Source organism: Mesoplodon densirostris, chromosome 7 (genome assembly GCF_025265405.1).
Source record: "Mesoplodon densirostris isolate mMesDen1 chromosome 7, mMesDen1 primary haplotype, whole genome shotgun sequence".
Lineage (NCBI taxonomy): Eukaryota > Metazoa > Chordata > Mammalia > Artiodactyla > Ziphiidae > Mesoplodon > Mesoplodon densirostris.
The window spans coordinates 110,802,280-110,819,068 of record NC_082667.1 but is presented as its reverse complement, the minus strand read 5'-3'; the positions used below and the strand labels follow the sequence as shown (position 1 = coordinate 110,819,068).

Below are 16,789 nucleotides of genomic sequence, written 5' to 3'. Positions count from 1 at the left end.
GTCTTCGGGAGGAAGGGAGTGTGAGCTGAGCTCCGAGGGGTGGGTCAGTGGAAACTTTGGGAAAGAGGTGGCTAAGTGTCCCGAGTAGCAGCAAGGCTTGGAGGGAAGGCAGGAGCTGGGCACCCTGGAGGACAGAGGAAGGCTGGCGTGGCTGGAGTTGGGGCCAGGACCAGACATGGAACTAAACAGGGCCAGTGGAAGGGTGGTGGGCTTTGGCTGCCCTGTTAAGGATTTTGGTCTTTATCCGAAGAAAAAGAGGAAGCTACGGGATGGTTTTCAGTATGATCAGATGTCACTTTTTAAGAGGATCTGGCTATAGTGAGGGGAATAAATTAAATGAGACCGCAGTAGGTACAGACACCTAGTAGGTAGGCCTCTGATCCCTAGTAGGTGGTATATGGCACACACAGTGTGCTGTGGGGACAGTCCGCTTCCTGGGGAGGAAGGGGAGCAGGGAGTAAGGCCCTGGGGTCACAATGGATCTCCTACACCTGATGCTTCAGAGCCACCCAGGGTAAAAGAAAAATCACAGCTACTCAGTGGCCCATGGGAGTTCGGGGTACGGGTGGTCATTCACGGGGAGGGACACAGGGGTGGGGGCCTTAAAGATGAGCGCTGGAGGGCTTCCCTGGTGGCACAGTGGTTGAGAGTCCTCCTGCCGATGCAGGGGACATGGGTTCGTGCCCCAGTCCAGGAGGGTCCCGCGTGCCGCCGGAGCAGCTGGGCCCGTGAGCCATGGCCGCTGAGCCTGCGCGTCGGGGAGCCTGTGCTCTGCAAAGGGAGAGGCCACAGCAGTGAGAGGCCCGCGTATGGCAAAAAAAAAAAAAAAAAAAAGATGAGTGCTGGAGGGACGGTCACCATCCCTCCCCCTTCCCGCGGGCGGCAGCCTGGCTTTTGGGGTTCTGTCAAAGCAAGGCAGCCTTCCCGAATGGTAGTAACAGTTTCTTCTATTACACCATGAGCATCTGACTCATGGCACAGGAGCTATGAAGCTCCCACAGAGGGTACCATAAAAGTGTGGGTGGGGGCTCCACGGGGAGGGTTGGAGGCTGGGCTCTGCCATGTGCAACAGGAGGAGGACGGGGAAGAAAGAGGCTTATTTCAGCACCCTGTTATTATGGCATCTTGTTTTCATAGTTTGTTCAACAAACCTCTCTCCCTCTCCCTCTCCTCCCCTCGCCTCTCTTTTTTTTCTTCTTCCTCTCTCAGCAAATCCATTTAAATGCAATTCTATTCTTAAAGCGCCCCTCTCATGCATGTCTAATGAATGTCAGGGAAATGCTATTACAATGGGGCCGAAGAGGATCCCATCGGCAGTGTGTGTACAAGTCATTTGAAAGGAAGCCTGGGAGCGCTCCAGTTTTATTACAGCATAATTAGAAATAAAATCTTGTTGCAATAGGAGAATGAGAGATGTGTGCTAATCCTGTGGTGGAGGAAGATAGAGCTGTATTTAGAGAAAAGGACTCAGGGAGAGAGAGAAAACCAGCCACTGCCCCCCTGTCCCGCTCCACCAAGGCTCTCCTGCTGGCTCCCCTCCCCAAGAGGCTCCATCCTCACACCCCCTGTGACCCCGCTCCAGAGACAGTGCTTGACCCCCTTCTAGATCTCAGCTGCCCAGAGTGGTCAGTCGGCAAGGTCCTGGTGTGCTGAGCCTGGTGCCTCCCTGGAAATTTACACCCTATCACCTATAAGAGGCCAGTTGTGGGCAGTTGGGAGGCGATGGGAAAGGTTGGCTTGGAGGCTGAGACCCAGAGCAAGTTCAGAGTGACCTCCTTACGAGAGATATACATTCATTTATTTATTCATTCGTTCAGTCATTCAACAGCCACTAACCCACTGCCTAACTGTGCCAGGTACTGTGCTGGGTACATACATTAACTTCTTTCATTCTCATAGGAAACAGGTTCAGAGTCTCATCCAGCATCATCCAGCTCGAGAGGGGAACATAGTTCAAACCCCACTTCTGACTCAAGCCAGGCTTTTTCTACTCCATCATGCTGTCAACTTGCTGGGTCCTCCTGAGACACCTGTCTTCCCAGTAACCCCATCTCCTGTAGAGCCCCAAAGGCAGAGATAAAGATGGGGGACCTGGCTAATTCCTCCTACGGGGCAGAAATGGGCATTGCTCCCTAGTTCTGTGTCTTCTTCCCTGATCACTCGCCCTCTTATCTCAGAGGTGGCAGTGGCAGGGGAGGGGCAGAGGCTGCTCCCCCAGGCCCCTGGGGACACATGCGGTACATTGTGCCACCCACTCGGAGCCTGTCACGCTAATCCCCTGCCCAGCCTGGCATCAGGCTTTGAAGATGAATGTGGGACCATGGTGTCTTCCCAAGAGTGGGACCATGGTGTCTTCCTTGGGGCCCCTGTGCCAGAAAGCAGGCGGTGGACCTGTCACCTGCCACAAGGAAGTTGTTAACTTGTGACCTCCGCTTCCAGCCGGGTTGCCTGTCAAAGCTCTGGCTGCCTTTCCCTCCCTCTTCCAGCCAGCCAGGGCAGGGCAGGGTTTGTGGCTCTGCATGCCCCGTACAAGCTCCCATAGCAAAGGTCCCACCTCCCATCCATCCAGACTCCCTGTGACCCAGATGTGTTCGCTCTGCCTGAATTCAGTTCCGTGGGGAAGAGCAGTGGGCCCGGAGACAGGAGGCCTCTCCCGACAACTCCACTCTGACCCAGACCGGCTGCATGACCCTGTGTTCCCTCGAGTGTCCCAGGCAGCAGCGCATCAGATTGAGTGATTGATGGCGAGTGTGGACAAGGCCCTATCTGTGATCAAAGGCCCATTCCCGGGCTTGCCTGGTGGCGCAGTGGTTGAGAGTCCGCCTGCTGATGCAGGGGGCGTGGGTTCATGCCCCGGTCCGGGAAGATCCCACATGCTGCGGAGCGGCTGGGCCCGTGAGCCATGGCCGCTGAGCCCGTGCGTCCGGAGCCAGAGGCCACAACAGTGAGAGGCCCGCGTACAGAAAAAAAAAAAAAAAAGAAAGGCCCATTCCCCACACCGGTGCCCTGCCCACCTCGTCCCTCTTCTGCTCTTGGTACCCGTGGTGGGGCAGGGTCCTCGGGATCAGTGTCTCCCCACCCTCACGCTCTCACTCTCTGAACCCCACCTCTGTGGTCCACCTGGTGACCTTCAGGGCCAGCTTGTCACTGTCCTCCTCCCCGTTCCTACCCTACAGTCCTCACCCCAGTGTCTTACGGAGCAGGACCTGACTCCAGAATCTTAGCACTGGAAGGGTCCTCAGGGAACAGCACGGCAGGAGGAGGAGGATATTCATGTTCTAGGGCTTCCATAACAAAATACTAGACTGGGTGGCTTAAACAACAGAAATTTATTTCTCATAGTTCTGGATGCTGGAAGTCTAAGATCGAGGTTTGGTTTCTACTGGGCCTTCTCTCCTTGGCTTATAGATGGCCGCCCTCTCACTGTGTCCTCACGTGGTCTTCCCTCTGTGCCTGTGCATCCCTGGTGTCTCTTCTTCTTATAAGAATTGTCATACTGGATTAGGGCCCCACCCTTATGACCTCATTTAACCTTAGTTACCTCTTTAAAGGCTCAATCTCCCAACACAGTCCCACTGGGGGTTAAGGCTTCAACCTATGAATTTTGTGGGGACACAAATCAGTCCCTAACAGGGAGGATCTAGGGCTTAAAGCCAGGCAGACCAGAGCTGGGACTTGACTTCAAATTCCAGACTCACATGCCGCTATGCTGCAACTCTCTCTCCGGGGCCTCGGTGGAGGGCTTGAAATCCTGGGGGTCCAGAGTCCAGGGACAGCAGAGGAGGCAGAACAGGGCCTTGGCTTCCCTTGGGCTTTTCAAAGCCAGGCTAGCAGGTTCCCCCAGGGCCCTCACTCTCAGCAGGAATAACAAAGGTGTGGGGGGAGGGTCTCTGCAGAGTCAGCCTCAAGTAGCTCCCGGTAGGCTGCCCTGGTGCTGGCGCCCAGGCAGGGTTAATCCTGCCAGCCCAGAAGCACTGATCATCCCCACCTATCCTGCCACTGGGGTGAGTTATCTCATTAGTCCACGCACCACCCACAGGCTCCAAGCGGCAGGGTGACCACATTGTTTTTATAAATCTCTATCGGATAGAGCAGTAACTGGTAACCTTACTGACTGCAATTTCTCTTTGGGAACTGGGAGGCCCCAGGGGGCCAAGTGAGGCATCCTGAAGCCACCCCAGGAAACTTAGGGCTGTGACAGATTAAGCATCTCTTCTCTCGCAAGAGAGACCGGATGCTTTTTCTGACCCCGGCCCAAGCCTGGTCTCAGGGCAAAGCTCCATCCATTCCTCCGCACCTCCCCTCCCCCACTCCATACCTCCCACTGCCTCCTGGGACCTTCCTTGCAGGGGCATAGGAGGCGGGCAGAGCAGAAACCCCCAACCCTGGCCTCTGGTTTTCCTGCTTCAGGAAGGCATCTGATTCCCAGAGCCAAGCATCATCTCTACTGCCAGGATTCATCCATTCAACAAAACACCTACACAAATATCTATACCCCGTGTATGTGTTATGGACACATACTCCCTGTGCTTTTACACACTTCACATTACGGTAATAACCCCTCCTTACACGTGTAGAGCGCAGTATATGTCACAACGCCCGTTCATGGCCATCATCACGTGGACGCCACAAACGAGCCCTGTGAGCCGAGGAAACCAGGGGTTAGTGTCCTCAGTGTCAGGTTGAGAGAACAGAAGCCCAGAAAGGTTAAGGGATTTTCCTAAATCTACACAGTTGGTAGGTGGTGGGTCTCAAATCTCCCATTTCTGACTCCAAATACAGGACTCCCTACAGCATCCCTTGGAGCATATGCCCCACCACCCAAGCCGCCAGCCCCTTCTGTGTCCCCTGTGGTGCCCCATAGGCCCACGCACGGCTCCCCAGCAGTGTGCATGCCGGCACGTGCACTTCGTTCCCTCACAGACACGCGCAGTCCCCTGACCGTGAGCCCGCCCTCCTGCTTACACAGAGCACCCGGAGCCAGCAGAATTTCTTCATTCCCTGAGTCCTCCCAAAACGGATGACCACCTAATAGCCCTGACCTCTTACTTCACTGCACACCGGCCTACTGATGGACATCGTTCATCCAGCCTTTCAGTCAATACCTGTATGCTGGTCTCACCTCACCCTTTCTGCTTGTCCCCACTCCTGCCCTGACTAGTGAGAAGGAAACCTCTTCCAGAAGAAGCAAGGGGCCCGGCCACTACCCAGGAGAGATGGAGAAGTCTGCCCCGCAGGGAAGGGGTGAGCCAGAGCTCCTCCAAACTGCAGCACCCGCTGTCCTGGCAGCTGGGTTTGGGGAAAACAGCTCTCGATTTGTGTTCAGGAGACCCAGGTGGGAGTACCGTCTCTTCCATTTACTGGACGAGTCTCTGCGCAAGCCAACGTCCTCATCCGTGAAACAGGAGGAGCAGCACACACTTCCTAGGCCGGTGATGACACTTAAGAGAGGGATGTACATCAAGGGAAAGTGCCAAGCCCAGAGCCTGGCACACGGGCACCCACTGATTCATGCCCCTTGGGGCGTCCTTCCTGCTGAGTTTGTAAAACAACTGAAGACAAGTCACCGGCTAAGCCTGGATCCCTCTCCCAACCCGGGTAGACGCTGCCCGGGAGGGGTCCCCAAGGGCGCTGGAGATGGGAAGTTCACAGCTGCAGGTCCCTGGACGAGGTCTCCTTTCTCAAAGGCCCCAGCTCTGGAAACCTCTAAGACCCAGGGGACTGAGCTCACCTCCAGGCAGGCAGAGGCAGAGCCACTCAGGGCAGCTCAGTTCTCCAACTTCCCTGTCCACAGAGGGGCAGGGTGCCATGCTGACGCCACTGCCGTACTGCATTACCTCTGGTCTGAATGTTGGCCCCTGGGACTCTCATGGGGTTCCACCCTGGAACCAGTCGTTAGTAATTTCTCCTCTGGGCGAGGGTAGCATTTCTGCTCCAATCACCTAAGGAAGAGGCAGGTCTTGGTCAGGGAAGGACAGTGGGAGGCCAGCCTCAGGCCGGCTGGAGATGGAGTGTCCATGCCCCTCCTTCTCCCTGGGCCCTGCTGCCCTGGGTCCCCACGTGTTTCACGAGCTCCTCGGCAGTGTGAGGTCATCCCCTGCTGCGGGCCTCTCCCTTAAGATGAGTCAGCCAGAGTGTACGCTCCAGATTGCCCAGCTTGTGTCACCATCTGTTTATTTCCCTTTTGTTCGCTCCAAACCATCAGTGTGGTTTTGATGTCCCCGCCTGTATCTGGGGAACCAAGACAAGGACCAAAGGGGCCTAACCGGGGAGCAGAGACCCAAACCATTGCAGCATGGCAGCGAGGGTTAGAGGGGGAGGAGACCCCAGGGTGCGGGGGACCTCAGGACAGGACTCCAGGCTAGAGGTCCAGCTGTCTCAGCTCCTTGGAAGTGCCCCTTTACTGTAGGATGCATTCAGTCGACGCATGTTCACTGAGCATCTACTGTGTGCCAGCACGTTCTGGAGCTGGGATACTAAAATAACTCCTTCTCTCAACGAGAAACACCGTGTGCTCTGAAGACAAGAAGGCAGGGTAAGGAATTGGGCAGGAACGTGGCATTCAGCCTAATTCTGATAGAGGGGTCAGGCAAGGCCTCTCCAAGAGGTTGGCATTTGAGCAGAGATCTGAACAGGTCCAGGGGTGAGTCAAGAAAAGAGCATTCCGGACACAGGAGGAATAGTCACAGCAAAGGCCCTGGGGTAGAAATGAGCACATGCACACTGATTTGAAAACCATTGTAGTAGATGATGTTCTAGGGGTCTTGCTGCTCTGATTTCTTTAAGCTAGGAATTTATAAATTGCTGGGAGGGAAGGACCTTAAAGAGGATCAATTTATCTCCCTCACTTAATACTTAAATCTTCTATGCAATATCTCAGCCAAGTGCTTCTTCAGCCTCTACTGAATTACCCCTGATGACAGGAAACTCACTACCTCACAAAGACACATTCCAATTCTTTATAATCTTGACTTTTAACATTTTAACTGTGGTAAAATACATACAATGTAAAATTTCCAATCTTAACCATTTTAAGTGTTAAGTCCAGTAACGTTTCAGCTCAGTTTAAGTCCAGTAATGTTTAAGTTCATTGTCATCTTGCAAAACTGAACCTCTAGACACATTAACAACTCCCCGTTCTGCCGTCCCTCTAGCCCTTGGCAACCACCATTCTACTTTTTGTTTCTAAGAATTTCACAATTCTAAGTACCTCTTATAAGTGGAATCAGTCACACAGTTTTTGTCCTTTTGTGTCTGGCTTATTTCACTTAGTATAATGTCCTCAAGGTTCATCCATGTTACAGCATGAGACAGAATTCCTTTCCTTTTTAAGGCTGAATAATATTCCATTGTATCTATATACCACATTTTCTTTATCTATTCATCCATCAATAGACACTTGGGTTGCTTCCATCTCTTGGCTATTGTGAATAATGCTGCTATGACCATGGGTGAACAGATATCTTTTCGACAACCTGCTTTCAATTATTTTGGGTATATGCCCAGAAGTGGATTTGCTGGGTCATATGGTAATTCTATTTTTAATTTTTTGAGGAACTACCATACTATTTAATCTTGACTTCTGAATGTTCAAAAATAGTTATTTTTAAAGGTCTAATTGAATATAGTAGAAACAGTGATTAGCAGTGGCAAGAGGTTTGCCAGATGTACAAACACTCAGAAATGGGAGTGGGCTAATCTGAGAAGGCTTCCTGGAAGAGGTAAATTTAGAGCTGGGATCTGGTTTTTCTGAGTTGCACATGGGGATATAACAAACTTAGAGTTGGGGACGTTTCTTTCATTCATTTACTCATTCATTCATTCTAGAAATATTTATCAAGGGCCTATTTTTGTGATAGGCACTGTTTTCATACTGAGTGAAATGGGAAAATGTTGAGGGGTTTTGAGCAAAGGAGCCACATGGTCTGACTTAGGTTTTGAAGCATCACTCTGGCTGCCTCCTGGGAATAGACAGAGGAGGGGCAGGGCCAGTTAGGAAGCTGCTGTCCCTGCTACACTCAGTAATTCCCTTCCTTTGCTCTAGAGGTTGAAGGGGGAATCTATCCAGTTCACACCTTCCAGCAAACCCTTCCTCCCCTCTCCCCTGCCCGGGACCCTCTCCCCACCAACTCACCCTCACACCTCCCTGAGGGCAGGGAGAGGACCCCACCTTTTCAGAAGACAGATTTTCTCTCCCAGCCCTCTGAAGCCGCCAGGAGCCCCAAGGTTTCTGTCCATTACCTCTCCGGGACTCCTGCAGCTCTAGGGAGTCTCCAAGGCCCAGCTCTCTGACCTCTTAGAAAAAGACAGAAAAGATGTTCTCGGCTCACTTAGCATGTGTGTGCAGGGCCTCTGAATTGCCAAGGAGGGCCTCCTTTACTTCCAAGCTACTGAGAGGAAGGGGGAGACTTTGCAGAAAGCCTGGCCACAGGGAGGGGTGGAGAGCCCCCCAGCGGTGTGCAGCCCACCATCTCCCTGAGATGGAGCCACTTGTGCTGACATTTAACCAGTACCACTCACGTGCTGGAGACTTTCCCATGCAGTAACTCATCTTTCATCTAATTCTCCCAACAACTCTGTGACCTAAGTCCTATTTATTATCTCCGTTTTCCTAAATGGAACTCAGAGAAGTCTGGTGTGATCACAGAGACATCCATTTCCAGAGTGAAGGGGCCTTAGTTTATCTAATCCAGTTGTTCTCCACCCTGGCTTCACATTACATCACCCAAAAAGCTTTTGTAAAATACCAGGGACTTCCCTGATGGCGCAGTGGTTAAGAATCCGCCTGCCAATGCAGGGGACATGGGTTCGATCCCTAGTCCGGGAAGATCCCACATGCGGCGGAGCAACAAAGCCCACAGGCCACAACTACTGAACACGCGCGCCTAGAGCCCGTGCTCTGCAGCAAGAGAAGCCACCGCCATGAGAAGCCCGTGCACTGCAACAAAAGAGTAGCCCCTGCTTGCCACAACTACAGAAAGCCCATGCACAGCAATGAAGACCCAACGCAGCCAAAAATAAATAAGTAAAAAATAAAATAAAATACCAGTTTCCAGGGCACACACCCAGAGATTCTGAGTTTAATTTTACAAACTTCTTAGGTGATTCTAATGTACAAACACGGTTAAAAACACATACCTCCTCCACCCCTTCCCTCTTTGTACGGGTGGGAAAACTGAGGGCCTGAGAGAGGACTGGACTTCCCTAGGGTCACCCTGTATCCGTTTCCCAAGGCTGCCTTAACAAATTACCGCAAACTGGTGGCTTAAAGTAACAGAGCTTTATTGTGTCATAGTTCTGGAGGCAAGAAGTCCAAAATCAACGTGTGGGCAGGGCCCTGCTCCCTCTGCAGGCTCTAGGGGAGGATCCTGCCTTGCCTCTTGCCTGGCTTCTGGGGTCGCTGGCAATCCTTGACTTTTCTTTGCTTGTAGATACATTACTCCAATCTCCACCTCCATCTTCACATGGACTCCTCCCTGTGTGTGTGCACCTGTGTCCAAATTTCTCTCTTCTTATAAGGACACCAGTCAGATTGGATTTAGGATCTACCTTAATCCAGTATGACCTCATTTTAACCTGATTCTATTTGTATTCACAAGGTCTGGGAGGACATTAATTTGGGGGGACACTATTTAACCCAGTATATACCCCATCATTAGTGTCAGAGCTAGGGCTCCAACTCAGCCTCCTAAGTCCCGGCCCTGGGCTTGTCCCCCAGTGCTGGGTGGCTCGGCACCTCTTCATCCTCCTCTTCTCACTCATGGCTTCCATCGAGCCCCCTCCCCACCCTTCACCAGCCCTCAACACTGAAGGCCAAAGCTTTCCTGGTGGAAGAATGTTCTCTTCTAACTGTGGAATCCCAGAGGGTGGATACCAAGTTCAAGACTTCTCCATGGAGCCCAGTTCAGTCCCTAGGGATGCTCCACAAAGACTTGATAAATGGAGCCAAACTGAATTGAATGGATGACTGCTCCTTGGTGAGGAAGTGAGGACCCCACCAACAGAAGCAATCAAGCAGAGTCCAGCTGAACGTGTGTCCCTATAAAAGTGCTCTTGTTCTAGGAGAGTCAGCCTAGCACAGAGCTTTGGAAAAGCATAGGAAGTAGACTAATGGTCCAGGCTCTACCACTTATTAGTTGTGTGACTGTGAGTGGGTTATTTAATTTCTCTGTGCTTTGGTTAGTAACGACAATAATAACCATTTCAAAGGGGTGTGGGGATTAAATGAGCTAATGTTCCTAAAGCCCTTGGCCTAACATGTAATGGGTGCTCAATAAATATTTAGCTTTAAAAAAAAAGGAGAGCTGTGCTCCAGATCACCAGGAAAAAGGATAGTGAAGCAGGCTGGAGTATTTGAGTAATAATAAAAACAAGAAAAAGGGGCTTCCCTGGTGGCGCAGTGGTTGAGAGTCCGCCTGCCGATGCAGGGGATGCGGGTTTGTGCCCTGGTCCGGGAAGATCCCACATGCCGCGGAGCGGCTGGGCCCGTGAGCCATGGCCGCTGAGCCTGCGCGTCCGGAGCCCGTGCTCCGCAACGGGAGAGGCCACAACAGTGAGAGGCCCACGCACCGCAAAAAAAAAAAAAAAAAAAAGACAAGAAAAGGATTCATTAACCATACGCAGCGCTTCTCTGGTCGTGGGCGTGTTTACAGATGACACTGCAGACTTTGAGATGCACCAGTCAGGCAGCGCCAGTGGCAGAGTCTACATTTAAACACAGTTCCATGTCCTGGTCCTAGAGCCTAAAAGAAAGTGATCCTCCATGGGCATACTGTTGGCATTTGGGGTAGAATAGTTGCTGTTGCTCTAACCTGACCACTAAATGCCATTGGTACCCCCAAGTTGTGGTGTCAACCAAAAATACTCCCAGACGCACATGTCCAAATGGCCTCGGGCTGGGGGCTGGACGTGTGGTCCTGGCTGCCACTCTGTCCTCCTCCGGGTGGACGCAGCCTGCCCCAAGGAGGAGGAAACAAGATGTGGGATGATGGCTCCTCTACCCAGTCCAAGGATAGCTGGTCCCATTTGGGCTGCGGAGGATGGGCTGCCAGACGGCCAGGGCGCCCCGCTGGAGCCAGCCTTGGAGGCCAGCCGTGTTTGGAGCCCTGGCCCTTCTGAACCCCCCACCAGCTCCCTGTGCCTCCTCCGCTCTCCACACCGTATGCCTCTCACTCCACAGGCCCCCCTTCTCCTTCCTTCCCCAGCAGGGCCCATCATCTGATTCTCATCAAACATGCAGAACTGATGTTGCACAAGTCCCCCCCAGTGGGGATTAACATAATACCCCTGATTTCTCCTTCCCCTCTTGCTTGCTGCGCATCCCCCTGGCTGCGGCCTGCCTTTGTTTCGGGAGCGATACACTGTATCTGGAAATGTTACTGCAATTAAATATGCACAAGAAGGGGGGAAGGGAGGGGGAAAATGAGGACAATGAAGGATGTGAAACATCAGATGCAGCAGCTGCTTGTTGCTATAGAAACCCCAGCTCCCCACCACCAGCACAGCAGCACCCCTCCCCAGCTTAAAATTCCTTAGGGCCAAGTGTACTGTTGTCAGCGTCGTTCTGGCGATAACAGGGTCCTAGCTGTCCAGGCTGGAGCACCTGTGGGTTGCTAGGGTTGATTTTAGGGTCTTTCCTGTTTTTCCTGATCCCACTGCCACCACCGCCTCCAGTCCTGATACTTCTGATTGGCAGCAACACCCTCCAGTAGTTCTGCATTCCAGTCCCAGTTACATAATAAATTACGGGAGAGCTTCCGCATTTGACTTTGGGATGTCACAACATGGAGACAAAACGGCACATGCAGAGTCTGGTGGGGGAGCCAGGCTTTCTCTGTGCTTCCCGTGGGTCTTCTGACTGCTGGCAGCAGGGCCTGGCTCCCTCCTGCTTCCTTTTCATCTTTTACCTACAGTACTGAGCGGGCATCTACAAGGTGTGGTCTGCGTGTTGGAGGGGGCGGCAGGGGTCCACAAGCTCCAGGCAGGCTGCCAGCTGGCCAAGTGCTCATCTAGGGAGATCCCAACAGGATGCCACTCAGCAGGGATCCGTGTGAAGTCCTGGACCTGGGCCCACATGGCCAGGTGTCCAAGGATGGAGAGAAGGAAAGTGGCCCAGCAGCAGCTTGCAGACACACGACCAGGGCCGGGTCTGCCTCCCCACCCCCACTCAATCTCCCCTAAAAAGTTAATGCAGCTTAGGCTGGAAGTTGGTAGCCCTGCTCTATTCCACCCTGGTCAGATAAGCTGACAGTTGGATCCCCACCACTTGGCAAAGTGCCTGCCACACAGCAGGTCTAGTCCTGGACAAAGATACATGGAAAGGAGATGGGAGGGAGGGAGGGAGACAAAGAGGGGAGGATGGAGAGTGGGAGGGAGGGAGGCAAAGTTCAGAGATTTGTAGATAAACCAAAGTGTATTAAGCGAGAGATCAATCAGATTGATGAAGTTATTTAAAACCATACTAAATAACAATTAAAAAATAAAATCCAAAGACTGCTTAGCCTGATGAAAAGTCAAAGGGCATGATAGCTGCCTTCCAGTTTGTGAGGGAGTGTGTCAGTAACACAGGTTTAGGCTGGTTCTGGAAGGGTGCAACAAGGAGAAACCAGGACCCATGGAGCTCAATTGTGAGCAAGGGAGAGCTTTCTCAAAGTCAGAGCTATCAACTTTGGAATGGGCCACTAAATGAGGTGGTGAGTTCCCCAGCCCTGGAGGTATTCAAATGAAGGCCAGAGGAACTTTGTTAAAGATGTGGTCAAGCACATTCAGCTTTTCAACCCTGCAGTTCTACAGCTTTCATTGTTGGAAAGTATCCTTTGGTGAGGTCTCTGTTTGCTGGTGCTGAGATCTTGGGCTTGTGCTTGGAGGGATGAGACACCACAGAATATTCCTAATAGGAGAATGAACCAGTATCAGGGCTCTTGTCAGTGGTTGAGACGGCTCACTCAGCACCCAGGTGGGAGGAAGCAGACCTCAGAATAATAGGATTTGAAGGACATGGGGCTACCCAAAACGTTTCCCTATGAAAGCCTGACAGTCCAATGTTAGCAGGTCCTTTGTATGAGGTCAGCATTACCCTCTCCCCTGCAGCTTTCTTGTAAGTCATTATTCACTGTCCTGATTCTGATGCCCCCTCTGGTGAAAATGGCAGCCTGGGGTCTGCTATGCCCTCCTGGGGAAGCAGCTGTGCCCCTAGAGAGCAGGCAGAGGGACCCTAGGTTAGCTTCTCGATCTCAGTCTAGCTGGGTCTTGGGTGGGAGACCATGAGCTTAGAGTCCCAAAGCCAGATGCAAGCCCCTCCCCAACCCTCAAGTCCACATTCTCCCCTTTTAAAATCAGCCCTGACTAGCTCAAGTTCAGGGTTTGCCTTAGGACCTTGGACGAGAAAATCCACTCTACCTCGGAGTGTAGTCTTGTCTCGTAATCAGCTAAATGGGTGAAACTACTCTGTCCTTTCTGCTTCGTGCTGTCACGGCAGTGAGACCGTGGAGGGCGCAGTGCTGGCACCTTTGCCTTGAACAAAATGGTATCAAAAACTGTATGATGAATTAGTATGGTAAATCTGTTTCTCCACGCCCCCACTCCTAGTAAATCTGTGTCTCCACGCCCCCACTCCTAGCTTAGCCTCAATAATTGTTTCTTGGGTGAATAAATGATGAAAACTGAGAGAAAGGGATTTAGGCTTGTGTTTAGGCTCAGTGCAAAGGGAGAGCTGGGAGCCGGAAGGCCTGAGTTCTGATCCACTTACTGGCTGTGTGATTTTAAAATGGAGATGACACCTCAAACAATTGTAAGAACAAGCAAGCAATGAACATTAAAGCTTTGCAAACTCTTGCAAAGAGATGGGAAAGGTGAGGACTGATATTCACTAAGTGAGCACTTACTGTGTGCCAGACACTTTATTATTTTTTAATAATAATAATGATACTCTAATAATAATAATACTCTATGAAGGATTATTTGCACCCTGTTGCACAGATAAGGCTCAGAGCGGTTAAGTAACTTTCCCAAGGTCACACAGCTAATAAGTAAAAGAGTCAGATTGGAACCCAGATCTTAGTCTGACTCCAAAACCCAACATCTTCCTGTAAAAAGCTGAAGTATCTACATTTAAAGGAATAATCATTGTAATTTCTATTTGTTTGTACACAGAAAATCCTCATCGGTTAGAGATGCCCCCCTGCCTTCAGCACTACATCAGCTTCACCCCCTTGTTTTCCCCATCACCTCCCCTCCCCTGGGCAGCAGTCCTGGCCTAGGAGAAGGCCACCTGCAGGCCCAAGTTGCTTCTGGTAGTGTGCCCAGCTAGAGGAGTAATCGACTGTGTCCTGATTATGTCTCCAGAAAACAGGTTTTTTATTACTTACCATGGCGGGCTGTACATCTCTGACGTGCAGAAGGAGGACGCCCTCTCCACCTACCGCTGCATCACCAAGCACAAGTATAGCGGGGAGACCCGGCAGAGCAACGGGGCCCGCCTCTCCGTGACAGGTAGGCGAGAAGGCTGGGGAGGAAGGGCACCAGCCCACCCTCGGGACTGGGTGGGCATGTCAGCACCACTGATCAGGGAGTCTGCTGTGTGCTCAGGGGATTCAGAGAAGGAGATTAAAGAACACAGGTACAGGGCTTCCCTGGTGGCGCAGTGGTTGAGAGTCTGCCTGCCGATGCAGGAGACACAGGTTCGTGCCCCGGTCCGGGAAGATCCCACATGCTGCGGAGCGGCTGGGCCCGTGAGCCATGGCCGCCGAGCCTGCACGGCCGGAGCCTGTGCTCCACAACGGGAGAGGCCACAACAGTGAGAGGCCCACGTACCGCAAAAAAAAAAAAAAAAAAGAACACAGTACAGAAACCACTCGGGGAGACCTTGTCCAGTTTGGTTTTGGGTATCCTTCATATAAGGACTCTACAGTTAAATTCTTTCAGGAGTCTATACCTGAGAAAGCTTAACTCTCCTGAAGAATTGTTATTTTACCATTTATCAAATAATGAGGGATATGGAACCCATCCTCTCTTTCCTTTTTTGCCTTTGCTGCCAGGAAGTTCGTAGATACAATCTGCTATGCAAACATAGCAATGATTCACTTGGATTGGATTGGATTAGGGAGATTTTGTATTTCCTTGTGTCCCTAAGTATTTTTTAGGATTCTAGTCTATCTATTTTTGAATACATGTATGTCTTTTGTTATAGCCCACCTCACAACATTTGAAAGTAGGCAAGCAAAAGGTAAAAAAAAAATCTCTGAATTAAATAAAGGACTTTTATTCTGGAGTGATTATAGCTCCTTATGGAAGGAGGAAAGCTAATATTTACTGAATCCCCCTGTGTGCCAGAAATTTCACTTATGTGCTGTATCTTAGGCACTATACTAGCCTGGTCAGGTGTGCACTGCTCTCCTTATTTCTATAGGTGAGAAAACCAGAACTTAGGGAAGCCAAGCAACTTGCCCCAACTGTTTAACCAGTGGGAGGCACAGCCAGAATTCACACTGAGCCCCCTGACCCCAGCAGCCTCCAGCTGCACACCCTCATGGAAGGGGCTAATCAAACACCACACACGTGCCCCAGTCACAGAAGAAAGAAAGGCACTTGGCGCTCTTCAAGGAAGGCTCTCCGGAATAGCACTTTTCAAACTGCGGACAGTGATCCACAGACATCATAACCTATGCGACACACGCTGGTATTTCCTACCACGTGCATTGCAATGCACTCTGATATCTTCTATTCTATTCTATCCCATTTCAATTTATCTAAATGCTGGACGCAACTCACCACGTGGATTTCATAACTTCCTAACCATTTGTGACTTGCAGTTTGAAAATCTCTGCTCTTGTGGAGGTGGGATCAGAGTGGCTTTTGGAAGGGAGATGAACTGATAGTCAGAACACCTGGGTTTGGGGACTAGCCCCACCAAATCATGCAATGTCTCTGGATCTCTCAAAAAGGAGCTAGATTAGGTGACAGCTCAGATTCTGTCTACCTCTGACATTCTGTGGTTTGGTGAGGACTAACCCTGACCAGCAGGTGACTCTCTCCAGGACCCCCTCTTATATGCCTGGTGCATTTGGGGTCAAGAGTGGAAAAGCGGAAGCCAGGAGAGTGAGGATCGGGCTCTCTGATTCCCCCTTGTGTCTCCAGAGCCTGGCCCTGTGCCTGGCACATAGTAGGTGCTAGGTAAATATTTGTGGAATTAATCAATGCCAAGGGAAACTGCGCTGTCACGTGGGGAGGAGATGGGGCTGTGCTGTGTGGCCCCACCTTTGTGGCTAGACCTTGCCATCTGCAGCCCAATTCCCAAACGTGTCAGTGGTTACCTTCCAGATTATAGGGACTTGTTTGTGTAGTGTTTTGCATCTCATTTGCATGCCTTTCATACGATGTGGGAAAGGCACAGAAATCCTCCCTCCTGCAGGCCTGCTCCTTTCCGCTGCACGAATATTTAGCCCCTTCATCCTACTAATCTTACTTCCACTCTTGTCCCTCAAAAAAGGCACCCTTTAACCTGGAGGATATGCCAACCCTTCTCCTTCTGCTGTCATTGCCCACCAGCTGGGGATGGCGGGTGGGGACGTGGAGAATGGGAGATGCTACCAGAGACTCGGAGATGAAGCCCAGATAGAGAAACGGAGAAGCAAAGATAGGGAGGCAGCCAGACGACAAAAGGGGAGAGGCATGGGCACAGAGAGAGAAAAACATAGGGCAGAGAAAAACAGAAACCTAACAGAGAGACAAGGATAGACAAGATGACTGCGACAGGGTGGAAGACGTTAGGAGCGGAGGGGAGCCGAGGGGA

General features: G+C 51.4%; 1 protein-coding gene across 1 annotated transcript in view; it reads left to right on the top strand.

Annotated features, from left to right (window-relative positions):
• The window catches only part of DSCAML1 (DS cell adhesion molecule like 1), a 342,119-nt gene that overhangs the window by 226,490 nt on the left and 98,840 nt on the right, over positions 1-16,789 (top strand). Inside the window, exon 4 of the mRNA XM_060103740.1 lies at positions 14,344-14,490. Within this exon, the coding sequence (XP_059959723.1) occupies positions 14,344-14,490 (147 nt within the window). The remainder of the gene's footprint in view (positions 1-14,343; positions 14,491-16,789) is intronic.